This window comes from Pinus tabuliformis, chromosome 3_1, assembly GCF_031772625.1.
Source record: "Pinus tabuliformis cultivar Carrire ecotype Pingquan chromosome 3_1, CPIR1, whole genome shotgun sequence".
NCBI classification, from domain to species: domain Eukaryota; kingdom Viridiplantae; phylum Streptophyta; class Pinopsida; order Pinales; family Pinaceae; genus Pinus; species Pinus tabuliformis.
In genome coordinates, this window is record NC_142301.1 from 259,280,488 (window position 1) to 259,303,661 (window position 23,174).

The following is a 23,174-nucleotide window of genomic DNA, read 5'->3' on the forward strand; positions in this document are numbered from 1 at the left end:
TGAGACTGCATTCAATGCAGTTTTGACCATCATCTCCTCATCTGGCGTGGCCCCTATGAAAGTCAGCTGATCTCAGATCTCCTTCAATCGATCGAGGAAGGTGTCTATCTGTTCTCCCTTTTGCATCTGGTATGACTGCAACTGATTTTCCAGTAGCATCTTCCTCTGCACGGAAGTATGCTGATACAATTTTTTCAGGGCCTCCCACATCGCATTTGCCGTGTCCTTTTTGGCAATATGTGGTACTACATGGTCCTTGATCCCATCAAGGATGATGCTCTTGGCCCTCGCCATTGCCTCCTGGTACTTTTCGCTTTCATTCGGGTCAACTGGGATTGCTATCGTGTTCAAGGCGAAGTGCTTGAGATGATTCCTGTCTAGAACGGACAAGATCCTAGCCTTCCAGACTACGAAGTTTGAGGCTCCGTCCAGTCTGTCCTAATCTCTTACCCCATTCACTGCCATTTCGCTGCTCCTCTTTCGACTCTTCTGAGTCTCTCTACTTCCCTCCTCGAATTTCTCGGTGTGACTCCCTTTGAGCCTCAATTTCCCTCCTGGAAACCCCTTTGCCAATGTCGAGATGCCCCCACTTCAATCGTTAGTGCCACTGCACCACTGATCCAGATTTCTTGGCTAGAAATCCTCGACAGCAACTCCCTCCTCCTTGGTCTTGCCATGTTAGGTACTGTTTTGACCACAATACCCCACCAGCTTCACTCCACAACTTACCCACAACCTCCTATGCCCCAGCAAACTAAAGGTTAGACTCTAGGCTCTGCGCAATCTCGGCACCGGCAAAATCCGCACCTCCTGGCCACGGGTGTCAATCCTTCCTCACTGAGAAAGATGACCGGGGACTGCATAGGTCAGGTCTGCACTTCTTTGCCACTTTGCTGATCCTCTTCCCAGCTTGAATTGATGACGCAGGCACTGCATCACCCTTTCCTCATTGCTTTTCCACTAGGAACAACTTCTGTCACTCGGAACAATTGTTTCTGCTACTGCTGCTCTGCTCGGCTGATGCCCTCAGTTATCCTGTAATTTGCAACCACGCTGTTGATTTGGGGTAGCATCGAATGTGCTCTAGCCACGAAAATTGGTGGAGAGGTTAAAGCACATGAGATCTCCAATACCCAAAAATGGTTTGGGCAAATTCGAAACAGTTTGGGAGATATTAAAATAATTAATATTTTTGATGGAGTCCCTAAGTCTAAACTTAGGGAAAATAAAATATTAATGTGAATTAATATAAAATTGTGTTAGAAGGGTCCAAAAGTCATAGATCAAGCCAGAGTTAATATTTCCCAGGAGGATCAGCTGGGAAAGCTGACACAGACAGCAGAATATAGAACTGCCGGGAAAGCTAACATAGAGGGCAGAAGCCGAAACTGCCGGGAAAGCTGACGTAGAGGGCAGAAGCCGGAACTACCGGAAAGCTGACGCAAAGGGCAGAAGATGGAACTGCTGGAAAGCTGACGAAGAGGGCAGAAGCCAGAACTGCTAGGAAAGATGACACAGAGGGCAAAAGCTAGAACTGCTGGGAAAGTTGACGCAGAGGGTAGAAGTTGGAACTGCCGGGAAAGCTGACGAAGAGGGCAGAAGCTGGAACTGCTGGGAAAGTTGACGCAGAGGGCAGAAGAGTCTGACGCTGAGGAGTTGCCGAAGTGTTTATTTGGGGTTTCAGCCGGAGGATCTCTCTCCGAAGGAGAGTTACTACTGCCGAGATTTTTCTCTGCTGGATGAGCTGGATTTGGCACCCATATTGTATTCTGAAACTGCTTAATAAATCAAACCCTCAAATAGCTGCACCAGTTTTCCCGCATTGGGTTTTTCCAGGGACATTAGTCCAAAAATAACACTGTCATTTGTGTGCTTGTTTCTGTTTCCTTCAGTTGATGATCTGTAATGTGTTGAGCATGTACTTGTGTTTATTTTCAGTATTTACATGGTAAATAACTTGTTAATTAATTAGAAGAAGTAGGAAGGAACAAATCATAAAGTACATGGAGGGTTTCTAACTGTTAGACATAGAAACTTCAACACACGCTCCGACACCATGTTGGAATTTCTAAGTCTATCTGTTAGAAATCCTTCATGTACTTTTTGATTTATTTCTTCCTACTTGTTCTGTTAATTAACAAGTTATTTACAATGTAAATACTGAAAATAAACACAAGTACATGCTCAACACATACAAATCATCAACTGAAGGAAAAACAAGCATACAAGTGACACCGTTATTTTTGGACTAATGTTCCCGGAAAAACCTAACGCGGGAAAACCGATGCAACTATTTGAGGGTTTTATTATTAAACAGTTTCAGAATACATTCTGGGTGCCAGAAATGGCTCACCCAACAGAGAATGCTCTTGGCAATAGTACCTCTCAGTCGGAGACAGATATTCCGGCTAAAAACCCCAGATGTACAATCCCATAGCTCTCAGCTCCAACCTGTCCCACAAAATCTCCAAACGTCAGCCTCTAGGGTCTGCGTCAGCCTCTCTGGCCCAACACCACCCCAACTAGCCCTGCATCAGCCTCTAGAGCCCCTGCGTTACCCACGCTGGCTCTCTCTGGCACTACGCGCTCCTGGCTACTTGTGCGTGGCCTCTGGCTGGTTTTGCATCAACCCTCTCCTAGCTTTTGCGCTGATGCTCCCGGTACTCTCTCTGCCTCTTTGCTTCTATATTCATTGCCCCTCAGTTGCAACTCTGATCACTCCTTCGATTTTCTCAGCAAGCCCTGCCCCAGAAAATCGAATTCTTGATCAACTCGGTGTGTTATCCAAGTGACCCTCAAGCCTCCTCTTATACTTTTCTCGTTGACAATTCAACAGCCGAGATTAAGTCCCTAATCAACAGCTAAGATTAGATCTTGCTTGATCCATGACTTTTGGACCGTTCTAACTTAGTTTTATATTAATTCACATTAATATTTTATTTTCCCTAAGTTTAGACTTAGGGACTCCATTAAAAATATTAATTATTTTAATATCTCCCAAACTGGTTAGATTCTACCCAAACCATTTATGGGTATTGGAGATCTCATGTGCTTTAGCCTCTCCACCAATTTTCGTGGCTAGAGCACATTGATGCTACCCCAAATCAACAAACTTGATGTATAAGTCCTTCAACTTGAGTAGGGTCTTTGAGGTCTCTTGAGATGACTTGAGGATTCCAAGTCTTCTTTCTAGTGTAGAATTCTTCTTGATAGATCTTGACTTCTAGATTCGCTTTGATGCCTTCCTCGAGATTTGAACCTAGAGTGTCCTTTGATAAGATGCCCTTCCTTGACTTTGTCACCTTAGCTCTGATACCATGTTGACAAATCTAGGGCATCAAGATTAGATGATTTCTCTATGATAGATAACCACTTGTGAATGCTTTTTACTTCTTAGATTAGGATCTTCTTTTAGTTAGATTATTATAATTTTCCTCTTCATCAAACAACTACCAATGCATAAACCATAAAGAGATGAGACACAAAATGTAGGCGATCAGCCAAGGCCAAAACCTCTCCCACTTGAGAGGAAAACCTAGACGGATTCTTCGTTTTATAGAGACTTCAATTGATGAATGTTGGGTATGGAGCATGATTATTTAGAGGTCTTTGTTCCCGCCGGATGTATACTTTAGGAAGTTTGTACACCCCTCCACACCGGGGGGGACTTGTCCCCCCGCGGGGGTTCGGGGGGGCTGATCCCCCCCGGCTGGGAGGTCCGGGGGCCAGCGGTCCCCGGCGGGGGTTTCAGGGGTAGCACCCCTGAAGCTAAAAACAGATGTAAAATTGCCTTGTAAAAGTATAGTAATTTCTAGTCAATCTAGGTCGTTCATTAGGCAGATGATTTGACGGTAGAACTTATTTTTAGTTTAGGGTTTTTTCCCTAGAAGGCAACCCCTCTCTTTGTATGAAGGCATTGTATTGAGGCTATGAAATAGAAGTGTATTCTCTGAGCGAGAAATAGAGAGAGGTGAGACTGTGAGAGAAAACATAGGATATTACAACGGATCTGCTGTAAGTTGTGTCTCTTCATTTTGCTGGATAATAGAAAGGAAGGACTGGCTGTTTGGGGTGGACGTAGCCCAAATTGGGTGAACCACGTATATCTGTGTCTCTCTGGTTTTATGCGTTTTTTGTGTATATATTTATGCAATATTCTATGTGTTCCATTGCTCTATAATATATAATTTTTTAACATTTGGTATCAGAGCCGAAGGTCCATTTGGCTGATAAACTTGCACGAAAAAAGGGTTCCTCATTCGAGTGGGAGCAATGGCGAAAGATGGTAAGTTTAGGGTCGAGAAATTTAATGGCCAAAACTTCTCGTTGTGGAAGATGCAGATGGAAGATTATCTGTATCATAAAGATCTGTACCTACCATTGGGCAGGGAAACAAAGATGCCGGCGGGTATGACAATTGTAGAATGGAACCTTCTCGATAGAAAGGCACTCGGAACAGTACGGTTGTGCCTCGCAGTGTCAGTCGCCTTCAACATTTCGAAGGAAACAACGATAGAGGGTTTGATTAAGGCGTTGGCGAAACTATATGAAAAACCCTCGGCCTCAAACAAGGTATTTCTTATGAAACGATTATTTAATATGAAGATGTCGGAAGGTGGATCTGTTGCAGACCATTTAAATGATTTTAATACTGTTACAAGTCAGTTAAGTTCTGTAGGGGTAAACTTTGAAGATGAAGTTAGAGCTCTGTTATTCTTGTGCTCATTGCCAGAAAGTTGGAATGGTTTAGTGATGGCCATTAGTAACTTTGTTTCTAGATCTAGTACTTTAAAGTTTGATGATGTTGTCGGTGCTATCCTTAGCGAGAAAATGCGACGTAAAAGCTTCGATGAGATATCGGGTAATGCTTTAAGTGCAAAGTCTAGGGGAAGAAAAATGGAAAGAGGAAAGAGCTCAGGATATTGCAGTAAATCAAGAGAAGGCAAATTCAAGTCCAGATCGGGGATAGTGTGCTGGAAATGCGAAAAGAAAGGTCACCTAAAGAAACACTGTAGATCTCGGAAGGGAAAAGAAAGAGATGCACAGCAAGAAAACAATCATGAAGAAAATGTGACAGGTGAGGTGTTACAAGATGCTTTGATTCTTTCTTTCGAAAATATTACTGATTCCTGGGTGGTAGATTCAGGGGCCTCATTCCATGCCACACCTGATAAAAAATATTTTCATGACTATGTTCAAGGAGATTTTGGACAAGTCCGTTTGGGTGATAATAAACCCTGTAAAATTGTTGGAATGGGTAAGGTTCTTATAAAACAACAGAATGGAAACCAATGGCTACTAAAGGAGGTAAGGCATGTTCTAGATCTGAAGAAAAATTTGAATTCAACAGGGCAGTTAGGCAGTGAAGCTTGTGTGACAACTTTCACAGATAAAGCTTAGAAGGTCACCAAAGGAGCCCTGGTAATAGCAAAAGGCGAAAAGGTTGGTACATTGTATTTATGCAATTGTATTTCTAACTCTGTTAATGCTTTAACTTCCAAAGGAGTAGATGCAGCATTATGACATCATAGGCTCGGACACATGAGTGAGAAGGGGATGAAGATTCTTCACTCAAGGAATTTGTTGCCGGGTTTGAAGAATGTTGATTTGGACTTCTGTGAAAATTCCATTTATGGAAAACAAAAGAGACTCAGATTTCTCAGAGTTGAGAAAAAAAAAGAGCGAAAAATTAGAGCTTGTGCATACAGATGTATGGGGACCTGCTCAGGTATCATCTCTTGGTGGCTCTTGTTATTATGTTACTTTTATTGACGATGCAACTAGAAAAACTTTGATTTATTGTATTAAGAATAAATTTGATGTATTTGATACTTTCAAGAAATGGAAAGCTTTGGTTGAGATTGAGACAAGAAAGAAATTGAAGTGTCTCGATCAGACAATGGAAGTGAATATTGTACCAAAGAATTTGATAGGTACTGTTCAGAGCATGGAATTTGCAGACAGAAGACAGTTCCAAGAACACCACAAGAAAATGGTGTGTCAAAAAGGATGAACAGAACAATCATGGAGCGTGCAAGGTGCATGAGATTGCATGCAAGATTTCCTTTACAATTTTGGGCAGATGCTGTAGATATTGCTGTTTATCTAATAAGCAGAGGGCCTTCAAGTTCTTTGGATGTGGTGTTCCAGAGGAAGCATGGACAGATAAAAAGGTAAACTACTCATTTTTAAAGCCTTTTGGTTGTGAGGCCTTTGTCCATATTAATAAAGAAAATATAACAAAGCTTGAGGCAAAATCAAAGAAATGTACCTTTATTGGATATGGTATTAATGATTTTGGTTATCGCTTATATGATTATGAAAATCACAAAATCATTAGGAGTAGAGATGTAATATTCAATGAAAAGGTCTTGTATAAGAATCAATTGCAGGAAAAGAAATAGGAAAAAGAAAACAAGGAATAAATAGTTCTTGATGAGATCACTGAAAAAGTAAAGGTGCCTGAAAATAATAATAATCAACAACCACAACAACAGCAACCACCACAACAGCAATAGGTGCCCCAAACACCTAAAAGTGGTGTTAGAAGATCTACCAGGATAAGTATACCCCCTGAACGATACTCTCCTTCATTATATTATTTATTGTTGACTGATTCTGGTGAACCCGAATGTTATGAAGAAGCAATGCAAGTTGAAAGCAGGAAGAAGTGGGAGCTAGCCATGGAAGAATAGATGGACTCCTTAATGCATAACCAGACTTGGGATTTAGTCAGGTTGCCTGCAGGTAAAACTACATTGCAAAATAAATGGGTTTACAGGCTAAAGGAAGAAGATGGAGGAAAACAGAGGTACAAAGCTAGACTTGTGGTGAAGGGGTTTGCATAAAAGAAAGTTACTGATTTTGATGAAATATTTTCTCTTGTTGTTAAAATGACTTCAATCATAACTATTTTAAGTCTAGTAGCAGTTGAAGATTTGCATCTTGAGCAGTTAGATGTAAAGACAACGTTTCTCCATGGGGATTTGGAGGAAGAGATATATATGCAACAGCCACAAGGATATGAGGTAAGAGGGAAGGAGAAACTAGTGTGCAGGTTGAAGCTCATATGGCTTAAAACAGGCTCCAAGGCAGTGGTATCTAAAATTTGACAAGTTTATGTCTGAACAAGGTTATACTAGATGTCACTCTAATCATTGTGTTTATCTGAAAAAGCAAAATGATGACAACGACATTATATTGTTATTGTATGTGGATGACATGCTTGTTGCAGGGTCTAACATGCAGGAAATAAATGTGTGTTCAAAAGAAAATTGGCAAATTCATTTGCAATGAAGGATTTGGGAGCTGCAAAACAAATCCTTGGTATGAGAACAACTAGAGACTGGAAAAATCACAAATTAACATTGTCTCAGAATGAGTACATACAAAAGGTGTTGAAAAGATTTAATATGCACAATGAAAAACCAGTTAGTACACATTTTGCTAACCATTTCAAACTTAGTAAGGAAATGTGCCCAAAGACCCACAAAGACATGGATTATATGTCTAAAGTTCCATATGCATCAGCAGTTGGAAGCTTAATGTATGCAATGGTCTGCACAAGGCCTGATATTGCACATGCAGTGGGAGTTTTGAGCAAGTACATGAACAATTTAGGAAAGGAACATTGGATGGCAGTGAAATGGATTCTTAGATATTTGAAAGGTACCACAAATCAAGCGTTATGCTTTGGTGGTTAAAACATTTCTCTACACTGTACAGGGATATGTTGATGCAGATATGGCGGATGACAGAGATAACAGGAGGAGCACTACAAGATATGTATTTACTGTAGGTGGAACAACTGTCAGTTGGGTTTCAAAAATCCAAAGTGTTGTTGCACTTTCAACAATAGAAGCCAAGTATGTTGCTGCTATAGAGGCTAGTAAAGAAATGATTTGGTTACAAAGGTTTATGGGTGAATTGGGTAAGAAGCATGATATGGGCATGTTATACAGTGATAGCCAAAGTGCCATTCATCTTGCAAAGAACTCAGCATTTCATTCCAGGACTAAACACATATAGCTCAAGTACCATTTCATACGATCAGTGTTGGAAGATGGAGAGTTGAAGCTGCAAAAGATACGCACTAGCCAGAATCCTGCAGATATGCTAACAAAAGTTGTAACCAGGGAGAAACTGAGAATATGCTCAATTTTAATTGGTCTTCAAGGATGACGATGGAGATGAGAAACAACCAGGACCAAAGAGGAGTCGTTGTCCAGCAAATGAAGCAGCAGTGGAGTTGCTACAATCATTCTCCAAGTGGGAGATTGTTGGGTGTGGAGCATGATTATTTAGAGGTCTTTGTTTCAGCCGGATGTATACCTCAGGAAGTTTGTACACCCCTCCACGCGGGGGGGTGTGAGGGGGACTTGTCCCCCCGTGGGGGTTCGAGGGGGGGGCGATCCCCCCTGGCTGGGGAGTTCGGGGGACAGCAGTCCCCCGGTGGGGGTTTCGGGGGCAGCGCCCCCGAAGCTAAAAACAGATGTAAAATTGCCTTGTAAAAGTATAGTAATTTCTAGTCAACCTGGGTCGTTCATTAGGCAGATGATCTGATGGTAGAACTTATGTTTAGTTTAGGGGTTTTGTCTTAGAAGGCAACCCCTCTCTTTATATGAGGGCATTGTATTGAGGCTGTGAAATAACAGTGTATTCTCTGAGCAAGAAACAGAGAGAGGTGAGACTGTGAGAGAAAACAGAGGATATTATAGCGGATCCGCTGTAGGTTGTGTCTCTTCATTTTGCTGGATAATATAAAGGAAGGACTGGCTGTTCGGGGTGGACGTAGCCCAAACTGGGTGAACCATGTATATCTGTGTCTCTCTGGTTTTATGTGTTTTCTGTGTTTATATTTATGCAATATTCTATGTGTTCCATTGCTCTGTAATATATAATTTTCTAACAATGAATACCAAGTCCAAGATCCTTGACCTATTTGCCACCCCAAGACAAAGACACAAGTTCCCTTTCATTGCTTCTCTTTCATGCCGAAGTCAACACTTGGTCCAACTACTTGCCTTTCTTTGTACCTCAGCTAGACTTCAGATCTCAGCTTCCTTTTTTCTCTACTTTAGACCTACAACTTCTCGGCTTCCTTTAGAAACCCTAGCACGTGTAAATTATCAACTTTGGAACCTTGATTCCCTTCGCTTTAGGTGGAGGCAACTTTCTTGGCAACTCGGCTTGATAATGGACTTGTTCCCTTCCTTAATCTGTCCTTCAAAGGAGACTCTAATACCTCGACTTCTTCTGCAGTGGACAATACCCTTTCTTTGCACGTGTGGAGTAGATCAACCCAAAAGAGATAAGAAATGACCTCAGTTATATTCTTCCTTTCTTTACCTGGTTATAGGCTTCTTTGATGAACTTCGCACCTCCTGTTGCAGACTTCCCCTTCACCGAAATTTTGTCTGAAATGAGGCCGAGCTGCCCTATTTATAGTGGTTGGAGCATCCATAATAAGCCGACTTGAACTATGGGTGAGCCGACATGTCTTTTGGTGCAAATTCGTTATTTCATTTAAGGCCGACTTGAAGGAGTTGCTTGAGCTTGGTCTTGGAGGGCTATTTGACTCTTTCATTGACTCATATACAAGTGTAACATGCCCAAGAAGGGTCCTTCATACATGACATTGACTCAATTTGACTTTATGACCAATCCTAAGGGCTCACAATGGCAACCTTACCTAAAAATAAAATTCCTTGCTCATGAAACTCATGAGACAAGCATTACAATAATAATTTTATTTTTCTTCTTTGCATCAATTACATAAAATCACAATTACACATGTCATTATGAAGACTGAACCTAGTTACACTTTTCAACATAGATATCTTAACCATTCAGGATCTCATATATATTAAGCCCCGAGCTTCAACAACTCCAAATCAACATCAATAAATATTAAGGCTAAAAGATCAGGTCATTCCTTTTGCAACTTTTATATCTTTGTTGATGTATTTTTGGTTAAGAGATGTATTGCATTAGGTGTTATTTTGGTTATATGCACTCTTGATATATTAGAGAACTTTTGCATATTTTGTATAAATGGTCAGGATTCATATGGATGCAAATGAATATATATGTTTTTCTTTAAAAGTCATATTTTGTGTACTTTTTGGTCAGCCGTTTTTTTGGTCTAGGATTCTTCTGGTTCCAATCTGGTTCCAGACTGGTTCCCTGTTTGGGGGGTTGACCAGTTCAATGACCAGTTCAGTTCAGTTCTGATAACATTGATATGTCCACACGATATGAGAACCCAAAACTCCGCTTCTTTGACCCTGAACTGAAAGATTTTTCTTTCAAGTGCATTAATACATTTTTTTAGGATCTGATTGCAACCAACCTTCTAGGTCTTAAATTCAATATTCCCAAATTATAGACCATCAATAAACCATATGGTAACAATGTAGATCCATTTTAGGTCATAAAAGTACACTGAAAACTAAAGCACTCATTTTTTATAGTGAAAAGTGTGATTTGAGAGTGAGCTAAGGAACCAAGTAAGACAGCTATGAACACAATAATGATTGAGACACGTTGAGGACACAGTAGAAAAGTGCAGCCTGCAGGAGCATCTTTGACCATGGTTTTTGGAAGGAGATCACACCAACACAGTGAAATTAATGTTAATATAAATCATCACCAGCATGCTTTGTTTCATGGTAGGTTATACTCACTGTTCACTGTATTTACTGTTAACTGCATAGTTTTATGGTAGGCTGGTAGCAAACCAGCAGGCTTTGTTATCTACAATGTTTGTTTTATGTTACCTTCAAGCTAGGTACAATAAGAACTATATTAATATCACTTATCAGTGAGCAGCAGCACTGCTTTAAAGCTGTGTTTTATGTTTTAGTCATTAACCAACAGTCTGTCACTTATCTACAACAAGAAGGATTCAGATACCATTACCAGTACCACAAGTGGCATGTCACACCTGCAGAGAAATTAGAAATTTAGAAGCAATCCACCAGCACAGAATTCAGATCAGAGATTGCAACTGTCAAAAATACACCAGCAACCCAGCACTGAGCAATAAGTTGCAATAAACCACACATTTTACAAACTCTCTTACATTAGCACTGAGTTGCAATACACCACATTTTACAAACACTGTTGCATTAGTACTAAACACTAACAGAAACACATCATAAATCTAGAGACCCTGTTATACCAGCACTAGCAGCAATAAACCAGCAACCTATATGAATGATGAATATCAATTCTGAATATGAATATGAAATCTGAACACTGAAACATTTCTAAACGATCATTGATGTATACTGCACACCGTATAAAGTTGAACTATGAAGTATCATAGTATGAGTTATGAAGTCTGAAACAAGTGAATTCACCAAGTTAAATGTTTTTTTCAAAAACTTTCTTCTTTTTTCAATGTAAATCTAAACATATGTTTACCAAAACAATTAGCATTGGGATGCCACCCAATTCCTAATTTGAGGGAAGTTGCCACACACAGTGTTGTCAGAACTGGACTGCACTGGCCGGTTCAACTGTTTTCGAGGGAAAACCAGCCTGAACAGATGTCACGGACCTGAAAAGGCCGGTGCAATATGGAGGTGGCCGATTTCATACAATGTTACCAAGGACCCTTTAAATGCAATTAAAAAAATTCAATAAATATAAGTGGGGAAGCCTAGTATTTGACCATATTGCCCTACTAATGCTATGCAATTAATGGTAATGTTAAATTCTTAAAGTAACACTTAAATTTTTAACATTATCATTAATTGACTCAGGATGTTTGAGAGTGGTTCCGACCTCATTGGATTTATATGGAAAAAGTAGAAATTTAGATCCTGCTCAAAATCCAGCGGACTAACAATTTTCAGGATTGGGGGATTGCAATGTTTCCAATGGATGTTGTCATGTAGGAGAGTATGGAACTGTCATTTAATCAAAAGCACCAAGCCCTATATGTACCTGGATATTAGTGGCATTGATTGTTGAACTCCTCTATCATGGCTCTACTAAAAATGTACCCATCACTCAAACAAAATCTTGACTTGACATGCTAAGCTTTTTCTATCATATTTTAATGCTTAAGGGTGATATTAATGATAAAGATCCCAATATAGGCATTGATTTTGATGATATGTAGATATTTGTTGTGGCATGATTTCTTTTGGATGCTAGAGGCCATCTAGCGCCCGTTTGTAACTTTGTTGATGTCCCTTTGGTTCAGAGATGGATTGCACTTGGTGCTATTTTGGTTATGTGCACTCTTACGTGCTATATAAATGAAAACCTTTTCTTATTTGTGTATAGATGGTTTGGATTCATCTAGATGCACATGAATATATATTTTTTTTCTCCAAAATTTGAAAATTTGATGTGTTTTCAGTTGACTGGTTTTTTGATCTGGTTTTTTTACCAGTTCTGGTCTGGTTCTGACTGGATTGGTCAACGGTTCGGTTCTGATAACATTGGCCACTCCTGCACCATAATCTTCTGCCAATTCCAATCCACACACAAGGGTCATGTAACTTTGGATTTGTTTTAGTTAAGAATTAGCATTGCAAACACTGCATTGTATCCAAACTCGCTGCATGATTAAGAACTTATTCAGTTGCAAGAAGGAATTTTACATTCTCAATCTTCCATTATTACATTATCTCAGGCAGAGTTGTATTATGAGTACAAATACAATAACTGTCCTTTGGACAACAAATAGATCAGATGTGAAGCATTGGATTTTCAACGAAGGTACTAAATGCTTGAAATAGATAAATCATTAGAAAATTCCAGCAGCCTGAATATTAATTCATTAATTTCTCAACTGTAACAGTACTAACCCGGCAAGATTTGCAATCATGGGGTCAGAATGCAAAGGATTGTAATCTCCAAATAACCGATATAATAGAGCCTGCAACATATGCACAAAAATCAGAGCAAACATTTGGGTGAATTGGAGACCATGCAATTTTGCAAAAAGGCCTGTGTTTCCTTGCTACATCCCTGATTAATTGAGATTCATGCACAACTAACTTTGAGAGGAGAACATATACCATTAGGTACCCAGATTCGATCCCATTTAAACTGTAAAGTAGCTCAGATCACTTGCAAAAGTGAAGGACTTTTCAACTAAGACATAAGAATCTATAATGGATTTAGAGTCCCTCTTAAGAATGTCATGCATTCATGTCTTATATGCCACATACAAGAGAAAAAATGTTACAGAGAATATAAAGTATTCAATAAGATGCAGTAACAATAACAGGTCTGATCCCTAATGGTGAAAAATAACATTCAAATGCTCTATGAGGATTTGCTCTACTTCTGCAACTCCAACAATTGAAAGTGACTCTAGAGTCTACATAACATATAAAAGTAGTTGTGTAATAACCTGAGTTAGATGACATGGGACATGGAGGGCACAAAAATATGAGTATCTGACACATGACATGGCAACCCCCAGAACATGACACGAAGGACACATTATATATATATATATTAAAAAAATTAAAAATATAACAAATTAGTGAATTACGCACAAAAATGAAATATAGACAAATATTCAATTTAGAAACTAGAACATTTACTTGATGATGATACAAATTCAATCATACATTATGCATACAATCATCAATGATACAACTAGTACTTACTACTATGTCAATGACGATAAATTGACAAACACAATAAATTAAAACCATAAATTGCAGTTTTCTCATTAAGTCATCAAAATCAAAATGTATTACATAGATACTAAGTCCCAACTCATTGAGTCATTGCTACCATAGTTGGGATTCAAGAATGCCAATGGAAAATAGTAAATACAAAATAGGGTAGCTACTAGAACCGTAGATCAGGATGGAAGAATCGCATAGGCTATAGCTCATCAACATCACTACCACTTGTTGTTGCACAGATTGTCACAACAATGCTCAGACCAGGGGCTGTCACCTGGATCCCCGATCTCTCCGTTTAAGCCGTCTCCCGAGGCTAAGGGGGGTAGACCCTATGGGATGAATGAAGACCAACTGTGGACTAGTTGGGTTGGGAGACACAGCAAGGCAATACTAGTACTTGATTGATTTTAGGAGTTAATGTACCAGTGCCTTATGGAGTTAATGATTAAATAATTGTTTATCAAATGCTGCAGAAATATGAACTTTGTAATTCCACCATTAACAATCATTTATCAAATAACCCAAGCAATGCAAGATATCCAGTAAATTCACAATGCTTTAACGATGATCTAGCAATTAAACTTCAAGAAAAATTAAATGCTTTAGATGATTATAAAATTTAAATGCTAACCAGTTACCACTTTCACATAGTTAACTCCAAATAAACATTAAGCACATTTAACTATAGAGAAATGAAACATAGAGACACCAAATATGAAATTTTCAATTTTTGTTAAGCTTTTTCAAAATATTTTTTAATTTTTTAATTTTATATAAATAAAACAAAATTAAACTAAACTAAACTCAAAATTATTAAAATTAAATCCTAAGAAAACAAAAAAAAATATCAACCCATTAAATTTTAAAAATTAAAACTTTTTAAGATTTTTTTTTTTTTTTTCAAAATTTAAACTTAAATAAAAAAAAATGAACCAAAACATTAAAACGAAAATCTTTTATGATTTTCTTTTTTTAATTTTTTGAATTATATATATATATATATATTGATTTTTTTTATTTTATTATGATATAAAGTTCTAAGATTAAAATTAATATAGAACAAAACTAAAATAAAATAAAATCTAATTCTAAACTAAAACTTAGATTAATAAAATCAAAATCTAATTTAATCTAACCTAAATCTAACTCTAAATGAACTAACACTAACTCAGAAAATAAAACAAAACCATAAAAACTTTTTTTTTTTTAATTTATACTTAAAATCTAACATTAAACAAAATTAAATCTAAATTTAAAGCAGTCTAAATCTAAAACTAAGACAAGAATTTAATAAATCTGAAAATAAACTAACGTATGTATAAAACTATAACTAAATTTTCTTTTATTCAAAATCTAAAACTAAAAACCATACGCTAAGATACATTACTCTAACTTACACTTAAACCATAAATCAAAACGCAAATAAACCAAAATCGCTGGTTTATTGTTTACGTGACTGTTTGCAGGTGCGACTGGCGAGGGAAGGCGTTGAAGGCTTGCGGGTAAGAGTGAATGAGCAACGTTTGGAGAAACGAATGGGAGATCGAGGGTTTCTAGAGCAGACAACGTTTGGGGATGCTGCTGGCGGTTGGCCCGCTGTTGGTTTCGATGGCATGGAGAATGGACCGTGCGCAGAGGGCAGGTTGAACGATGCAGGTTGGAGCAATTGGAGAGCAATGACTCGGCTGAGGAGGGAAGTGCGTGTTGCTTGCAGGTTGGATAGCAGCTTTGAAGCAACTGCGTAAGGTGTGAAGATGTGTTTTTTTATTGTAGGTGTATGGCAGCAAAGTTAAACGCATCAATAAAAACGCGTGGACAGTGGAACAAGGTGAAGACTGAGGGATATGCGTGCAGTGGATGGGCAGCAAGAGTGTGGAGTGATAGTTGCTGACAGGGGTGGCTGAGCAGACAATGTGAGACAGCGTGGGAGTGAAGCAACAACATGCTCTAAAAAAAAAAATTTGAAAATTTCTTCCTGCAAATAAAAATAAACCCCGAGCAGCAAAACAACATTGATAAACCATCAAATTCCCTCAGAAAATTTGAAAATCCGCTGAATACTATCCTTGCAAAAATGAAACCCCAGGCTACAGATTGCTTGAGATTGCCTGATGAAACCCCAAACAACAGATAAATGGATCGGAAAACCCTCTTAAGATTTACCAGGGCTCTTAAAATTTTGCACCAGTTGCTTCAGATTGTTTGTTGAAAACCCCGCAAAATTTTAAAATATGTACCTGCAACCTGCGATGGCAAGAAACATAACACCAAGAAGTAAAATGTGAAAGAAACAAACCTAAAAACCCTAAAACCAGTTAAAAATAATTTACAATATTTACAAATTTTCGACTCTTAAGCAGCCAGATTTGTCAATAATCCACAGTAATATTTTCAGAATTCTAAACTTAATGTGAGATACTTCAGAAAACCCTTCTTGCATTCATAAGAAAATTTCAAATGATAAGCTCAAAATTAAAACTGGCTGGGCTCTTTCAGAAAACGCAATCCGGGAGTTGGCTGGTTCAGTCGAGAACTTCCCCTAACGCTCGGTAAACTCAAAACTAAGATTTCCTGCACAACTTAAAATCAACCATTAACATAGAGCAGTGTTGCAGGAAGCGCCCCCCCCCCCCCCCCCGGATCCTAGGCCGGAATCGCGTCCCGTACGGAAGCGTTCCGGAAGCGCCAAAGGAAGTGCGATTCCATTTTTCCCGAAGCGCGATTCCGCATTTTTTGAGCGATTCCTGGTTTTTGAGAAGCGTTGCCCCCGAAGCGTTGCCCACAAATATTGATAGCCTTCGGATTTAACGCACCCGACTCCTATATTAATAGAGCTATAGCCCACAAATATTGATAGCCTTCGGATTTAACGCACCGGGGACATCTTGTTACAAGCTCACAAGAGCCGAACTCTGGCGCAGTTTCAACGCTGACAGCACGCATTGTACAAAAAGACTGCACCCACGTCCACTGAAAATCTAAGTTTAAATTATTGTAATATGTCCTCCGTGGCTGTACATTTACTTTGACTGGCTTAGCAAAGACACAGTGCAAAGGACGTATCCTGTTAAACTGTAATAAACATAAATGAAGAATGTGAAATTAAGTGATTTACAGTGATGGTTAATGTTTGAATTCGATCTTGTGTTAATGACGAATGTGAAATTAAGTGATTTACAGTGATAGGTTAAGGTCTGAATTCGATCTTGTGTGAAATTAAGTGATGGAAGCGTTTTTTATATTTGAAAAAAAAAGTTTGAATTATATTTTTCTTATTTATATCAAAATTTTGTCGATGGCACAAGAAAAATGTGTGAATGCAATATAGTTGAGTGAGGAATAATAAAAGAAAGATATTATAAGTTTTATTATTGTAATTTAAATGGAAAGGAAAGGTATATGAAACACATGTACAATTATATTTAATAATGTTATTGATAAACGCTTATATATTTATATTAATGACATTAATAATTATTAAATGTATCTAGCTAATATTATTGAATTTTGGACATGACAAATGTTGACAGTTGCTCACTTGCTAGATAAATCATAATATGCTCTATGTTTTATGTTTTATAATATGCTTAAATGTTTTATGTTTTATAATATGCTTAAAAATTTGATGTATGTTTGTAATAGCTAGAATATAGATGATTGTTGTACATACTAGTAACTACAATGGAATCATGGATGCCATATCTATCTTGATTTATGCAAAAATATGCATGTTTTCATGTCTTCTACAATTAATTTGGTATTTGGGATGTTTGTTTTGAGTATAAATGCAAAAAAATATAAAAAAATATATATATATAGCAGACGCTTCCGCGGACGCTTCGCTTCCTAGATTTTTGGAAAATGACGCTTCCGCGCTCCGCGCTTCGCTTCGCTCCCGCTTCGTGCAACATTGACATAGAGGGAGAAAACAATAGTGAAATCTAGATCAAATGGAGATACCTGCCATTATATTTCAGAATCTAAACTATTATTCAAACCCCAGAGATCAGACAAGATACCTGTGCCTAGATCAATCTTCATCAAGCTATTATCAATGGCTGAAAATAAAATTATGCAGAAAAATAAAACATCTTATAGCATTTTTAGAAGAGTAACACCAACAAGATTTTCAACCCCAAAGTCTTTCTTTATTGCACAAAAAATGACTACAAGAGAGCTTTCTTTAGCACCAGACTCTAAGATCCAATCTGATCTCAAATGACCCCTAACACCCTATTTAAAGGAAAAATTCCCAACGGCTAGTTCGAGTGATCCATGTCAAACTAATCTCAACCGTCGATGAGGATCAAAATCCCTTTTAATCTCATCCGTCGAATTTTTAAATGCATTTTAATATATTAAAAAAATGAAATTATGCATTTATTTACTCAAAACTTTGACTTATTATTATTTATTTTTTTTAATTTTATTATTATTTTTTTACTTTTTAGTTATTTTTTATTTATTTATTTTTTTAATTTTAATTTTTATTATTTATATCTTTTATTTTTTATTGTTTTTTTTATTTTTTTATTTTTGGATCCTCGAACTTAGCCTTTGGAAAAATCACCTAGGACCTAGGACTTAGGACTTAGGAGGGGATTAAAACTTTTTCTAACTCTCAAGACACTTTACATCATGACTTTTACAATTTTACATTCCAAGGGGGAAAACCCAATTGACATAGACCCTCATAGACCACCCAGTTCTGCGACACAACTATAATCTAGCAGATCAAGCAATTTGTAATAACCTAACCAAATAGTTAGAATTATTTCCAAACTACTTTTACACAGACTCGAAGCACACTAGGATTCCCTTAAGATTCTAATGACAAAATTCATTTCGGCTTTGGGGTTAGGCTGAAGGAAAACTCTGCCGATCATGGATTGGTGAGACAAAAAACCTTTCGAAACGTAGATTATCACTAGAAAATTAGATTTGCCTAGGCAATTTACATACATGACTCAGATCTGCTAAGATTATTTACAAATTACACACGCAAACTGGGTTTACAAAACAATATGATCGGGCTGATGATGACAGGCACGGACACGTCGCTCAAGCGCTATCCCTTTTGCGAAAAAAAGGGAGTGCACTGCTATGGGTAGTTGATATATAGTGGTCAACACCACCACTACTCTTTCCTCCATCCTCCTCTGTATCCAATCTAATCTTTGCATCTATTGGTGTGGAGGATGACCCCTCAAGAGGATCACCATCATCAAAAGTGACAAGCTCTAGCATTGGTTCATTAAGATCCAAGTTGGCCAATGCCAACTCAACACTATTGTCTAAACCAATATCATCTGGAAACATCCCACATCTTTGTCTTGCCCTTCAACCACTCCTCCCTCTTCATGGAAATAAATTTTCAAGATAGAATAAATTTTCTTTTACAATTTACAATGTGGCCATAGGGTCTTACATATATGACAATGACTCTTATACCTAGGACAAGCCCTAGAAGCACTCAATGGGTGCTTGACCTAAAAGTAAAAGAACTTGAGCATGAAACCCATGCTCCAATAATAATAATTTCTTTTACATTTCATACTAATGAAGATCCAACCTAGTTACACATTTTTCTAGCATCATAATAACCAGCGTTGTCATATAGTAAGGCCTTGACTAACAACTCTACCTCTCCACAAAATCATAGCACAATGCTGGCGAGACCAATGATGTGTAAACACCATCATCATTGTCTATCCAAGGTACATACCCCACCTGGGTGTTCACAAAGTATGACCTCCCTTTCAACTATTCTTATCTTGGGTAGCTAATCCTCAAAGAATATTGGTCCACGACTACTCTTGTCTTGAATGCCATACCACATTCTCAAAGAGTATCGAATGCCATATGGTTACCCAATCCTCCATTCTTTCTTCCCAAGTGAAGACAAAAATGTTGTGTCTATCTCTCTCTCTCAATTCGGGAGGAAAAATCTACCAAACCAAGCTTGTCCCTTAAGTATAAAAGCTTCTTGTTTGGAAGTGATTTTGGTCAGTATGTCAGCTACCTGCTCATCAATGGATATATACTGTAGTTGCACCACACCATTTTGTACTAGCTCTCGTATATAGTGATACTTGTTGTTGATATGCTTTGTCTTCCCATGCAACAATGGGTCCTCAATCAAACAAATACAGCTGGTATTATCACAACGTATCACTGTAGGGTTCATTGGTCCTTCAAATAAGTCAGACAACAACTTCCTTAACCAAACCGCTTCCTGACTAACTTCACATGCTACAACATATTCGACTTCAGCACTACTCAAAGCAACGATGTTTTGTTTTCTGCTCATCCATAACACCATAGATGATCCCAACTAAAACATCCCCCTGTAGTGCTTCTTCCATCTTGTTCACTGCCTCCCAAGTCGGAATCTGTATAACCAGGCAATTGAACATCATTCCTTCTATCATATTTCAAGCAATAGTTGATGGTTCTCCACAGATATCTCAGGATATGTTTTGCTGCTATCCAATGATCATGCTTTGGCTCCACTTGGAATTGACTGAGTACATTTACTGCAAAACATATGTTCGGTCGAGTATTCACTAGGTACATTAATGAGCCAATCAATTGTCTATATCTGGAGGGATCCACAGGGCTTGATTCGGAACTCCTTAGTCTTTTCAAGTTTGTGATCATCTCTTTACAGTCCATCATGTTGAACTTCTTCAGAATCTTGATCACATACTTTCCTTGACCTAAATAGACTTCATTAGGTTCCTGCCAGACTTCTAGTCCCAGATAGTAATGCATCAGCCCAAGATCCTTCATGTCAAATTATGCTGCCAATTGCTTCTTACATTCTTCAATTCGACCTTCTACACCTGTCAAGAGAAGATCATCTACATATAGAAGAATAATTATAGGTTCATTGTTTACAACCTTAATATAGAGGTTTGAGTCAATAGAACTTTTTTGTGAAGCCTAGTCTCTGTAGGTATGCATCCATTCTAGCATACCATGCCCTTGGTGCTTGCTTGAGGCCATATAATGCTTTCTTTAATCTGTAAACATATGCCTTCCTATCTTTGATTTTGAATCCCAAGGGTTGTTCTATGTAGACTTCTTCATCTATAGTGCCATTCAAAAACACAATCTTGACATCCATTTGGTGGATGTTCCATCCCATTGATGCTGCCAGAGAGACTAATGATCGAATTATTGTATATCTTGCTGTGGGAGCAAATGTTTCTTCATAGTCAATGCCCTCAAGTTGAGAGAACCCTCTTGCCAAAAATCTATCTTTATACTTATCTATACTTCCATCAACTGCATGCTTGATGTTATAGATCCATTTGGAAGTAACTACAGATTTGTCTTCAAGCCTAGGTACAATCTCCTAGACTCCATTCTTCATTATAGATTGATATTCTTCATTCATGGCATCTTTCCATTCTTGATGTTTTATAGGCTCTTCAAAAGTGGATGGTTATGCTTCTATTAATTTTGTCATGTATGTAACATACCCAAAATATCTCTTGGGTATTTTACTTTCTCTAAATGATCCTTGAGCTGCCCCATGACCTTCTGCATCAAATAGTGTAGATTTCAACCAGTTAGGTCTTTTCCTGGTTTCTTGAATGACCACGGGTTGAACAGGTTCACCAGATCCTTCTTCATCCTAGTGAGATCCTTCTTCCTTGTCAACTTCTTCCTCAAACATAGGAAATTCTTCATCATCAAAATCTATAGAAAGTTCTTTTGATTTCTTGAATGCTATGCTCTCATCACCACAACTAACTTCAATGTGATGTCCATCTTTCATATAGATTCTATAGGCTTTCGATGAGTTACTATACCCAACAAATATACCTTTCACACCAGAAGGATCCAACTTCTTTCTTTTGTCCTTTGGTATATGAATATACATAGGACATCCAAAGATTCGAAGATGATCGACATATGTCTTCTTCCTAGTGAACAGTTATTTCAGAGTCTTGTTGTCTAGAGATCTGTGAGGATATCAATTTTGTATTTACATTGTTGTTTTTGTTGCCTCACCCCACAAAAACTTAGGTAGATCTTGATCGTGTATCATGCTTTTACACTTTCTTCAATGGACCTGTTCGTTCTTTCTGCAACTCCATTTTGTTCGAGATTGTATGGAACTATCAGCTCCCTCTTAAACCCAGATTCCTTACAAAATGCTATGATCTCCTTGGATGTATATTCTTCTCCATTATCAAAGCTTAGTATCTTGATCCTTCTTTCTGTAAGGTTCTCCACTTCGGCTTTGAATTCTTGAAATTTAGTAAATACTTCATCCTTGGTTTTTCATTAAGTAGACCCATGTATTTCTTGAGTGATCATTTATGAATGTGACATAATAAAGATGTTCAAGTGATTTTGGAGTCATAGGGCCACATACATCAGAGTGAATGAGATCCAAGATTTCTTTCGACCATGAAGCATTGCTTCCAAATGGTCTCTTGGTGTTTTGGCCTAATGCACATCCTTTGCAGACACATTCATGGTCCTCCTTTAGATTTGGTATTCCATCTACTATGGAATTTAGGGTTGGAAGAATTTTGAAATGCAAATGACCAAACCTTCTATGCCAAAGTGCACATGGAGTAATCTTAGTGTGAACTAGGGCATGATTTATGGGAGATATTAATATGTAGAGCCTTCCTTCTCGAATACCAACCACTTTTTCTTGTTCTATGCTTGAGTCTTTTGCCCATACAACTACTTTTCCATCAATGAAGGCTACTCTATCTCCTTTATCTTCTAAGCTTGAAATAGGAAGTAGATTTTTGTGCAAACCTGGAAAAAAACAAAATGTTATTGAGGTGGATGTTACTTCCATCTTCTAGCTTTATGGATGATGATCCAATGCCTTTCACAGGATAGCTCTTGTTGTCTCCAAGTTCCACAGAGTATGCAAATTTTCCTTTTGATAAGGTCTTCAATTGGTGGGAGTGACCAGTCATGTGCCTTGATGCACCGCTATCAATCACCCAGATGTCTTCATCTTGGAATGTCCCAGAGAGAGCAGAGAAGAGTCCTTCATCCCTTTCTATGAGTGATTCCTTCTTTGAAGAGAATATGAGACTCCATACCTCTTTGATGCCTTTCTTGAGATGGCTTGCAATCCTTTTGATGACCTTCTTCATTGTAGAGGAGATCTTCATGATGCCCTTAGAGAACCAAAGCTTTGATACCATGTTGAGAATTCAATAGGGCAATGTATATGTTAATTCTCTTAACTTGATAACTGCTTGTGTTATCTTTTTACTTATTAGCTTTGATCTTTCTTATTCCAATGTGCAATACATCAAACAACTATCAAAACAATAAGAATAATGACACAATATATAGGCTGCAAGCCAGGGCCAAAACCCCTCCTCTTGAGGGGAAAACCTGAAAATCTCTTCTTATCTTTCAGATCTTTCAATTGACGAATACCATGACCTAGACTCAGACAAATACCCTCCAAGATCAAGTCTTCCTTGGCCTTCTGCTGCAATATCTTCAACTTCCCAGTAAATC

At 38.0% G+C, this 23,174-nt stretch overlaps 1 protein-coding gene across 1 annotated transcript in view; it reads right to left on the reverse strand.

Moving 5' to 3' along the window:
* Window positions 1-23,174, reverse strand: part of ECH2 (enoyl-CoA hydratase 2) — a 355,360-nt gene that overhangs the window by 25,608 nt on the left and 306,578 nt on the right. Inside the window, exon 10 of the mRNA XM_089411132.1 lies at window positions 12,825-12,895. Coding sequence (XP_089267258.1) covers window positions 12,825-12,895 — 71 coding nt within the window. The remainder of the gene's footprint in view (window positions 1-12,824; window positions 12,896-23,174) is intronic.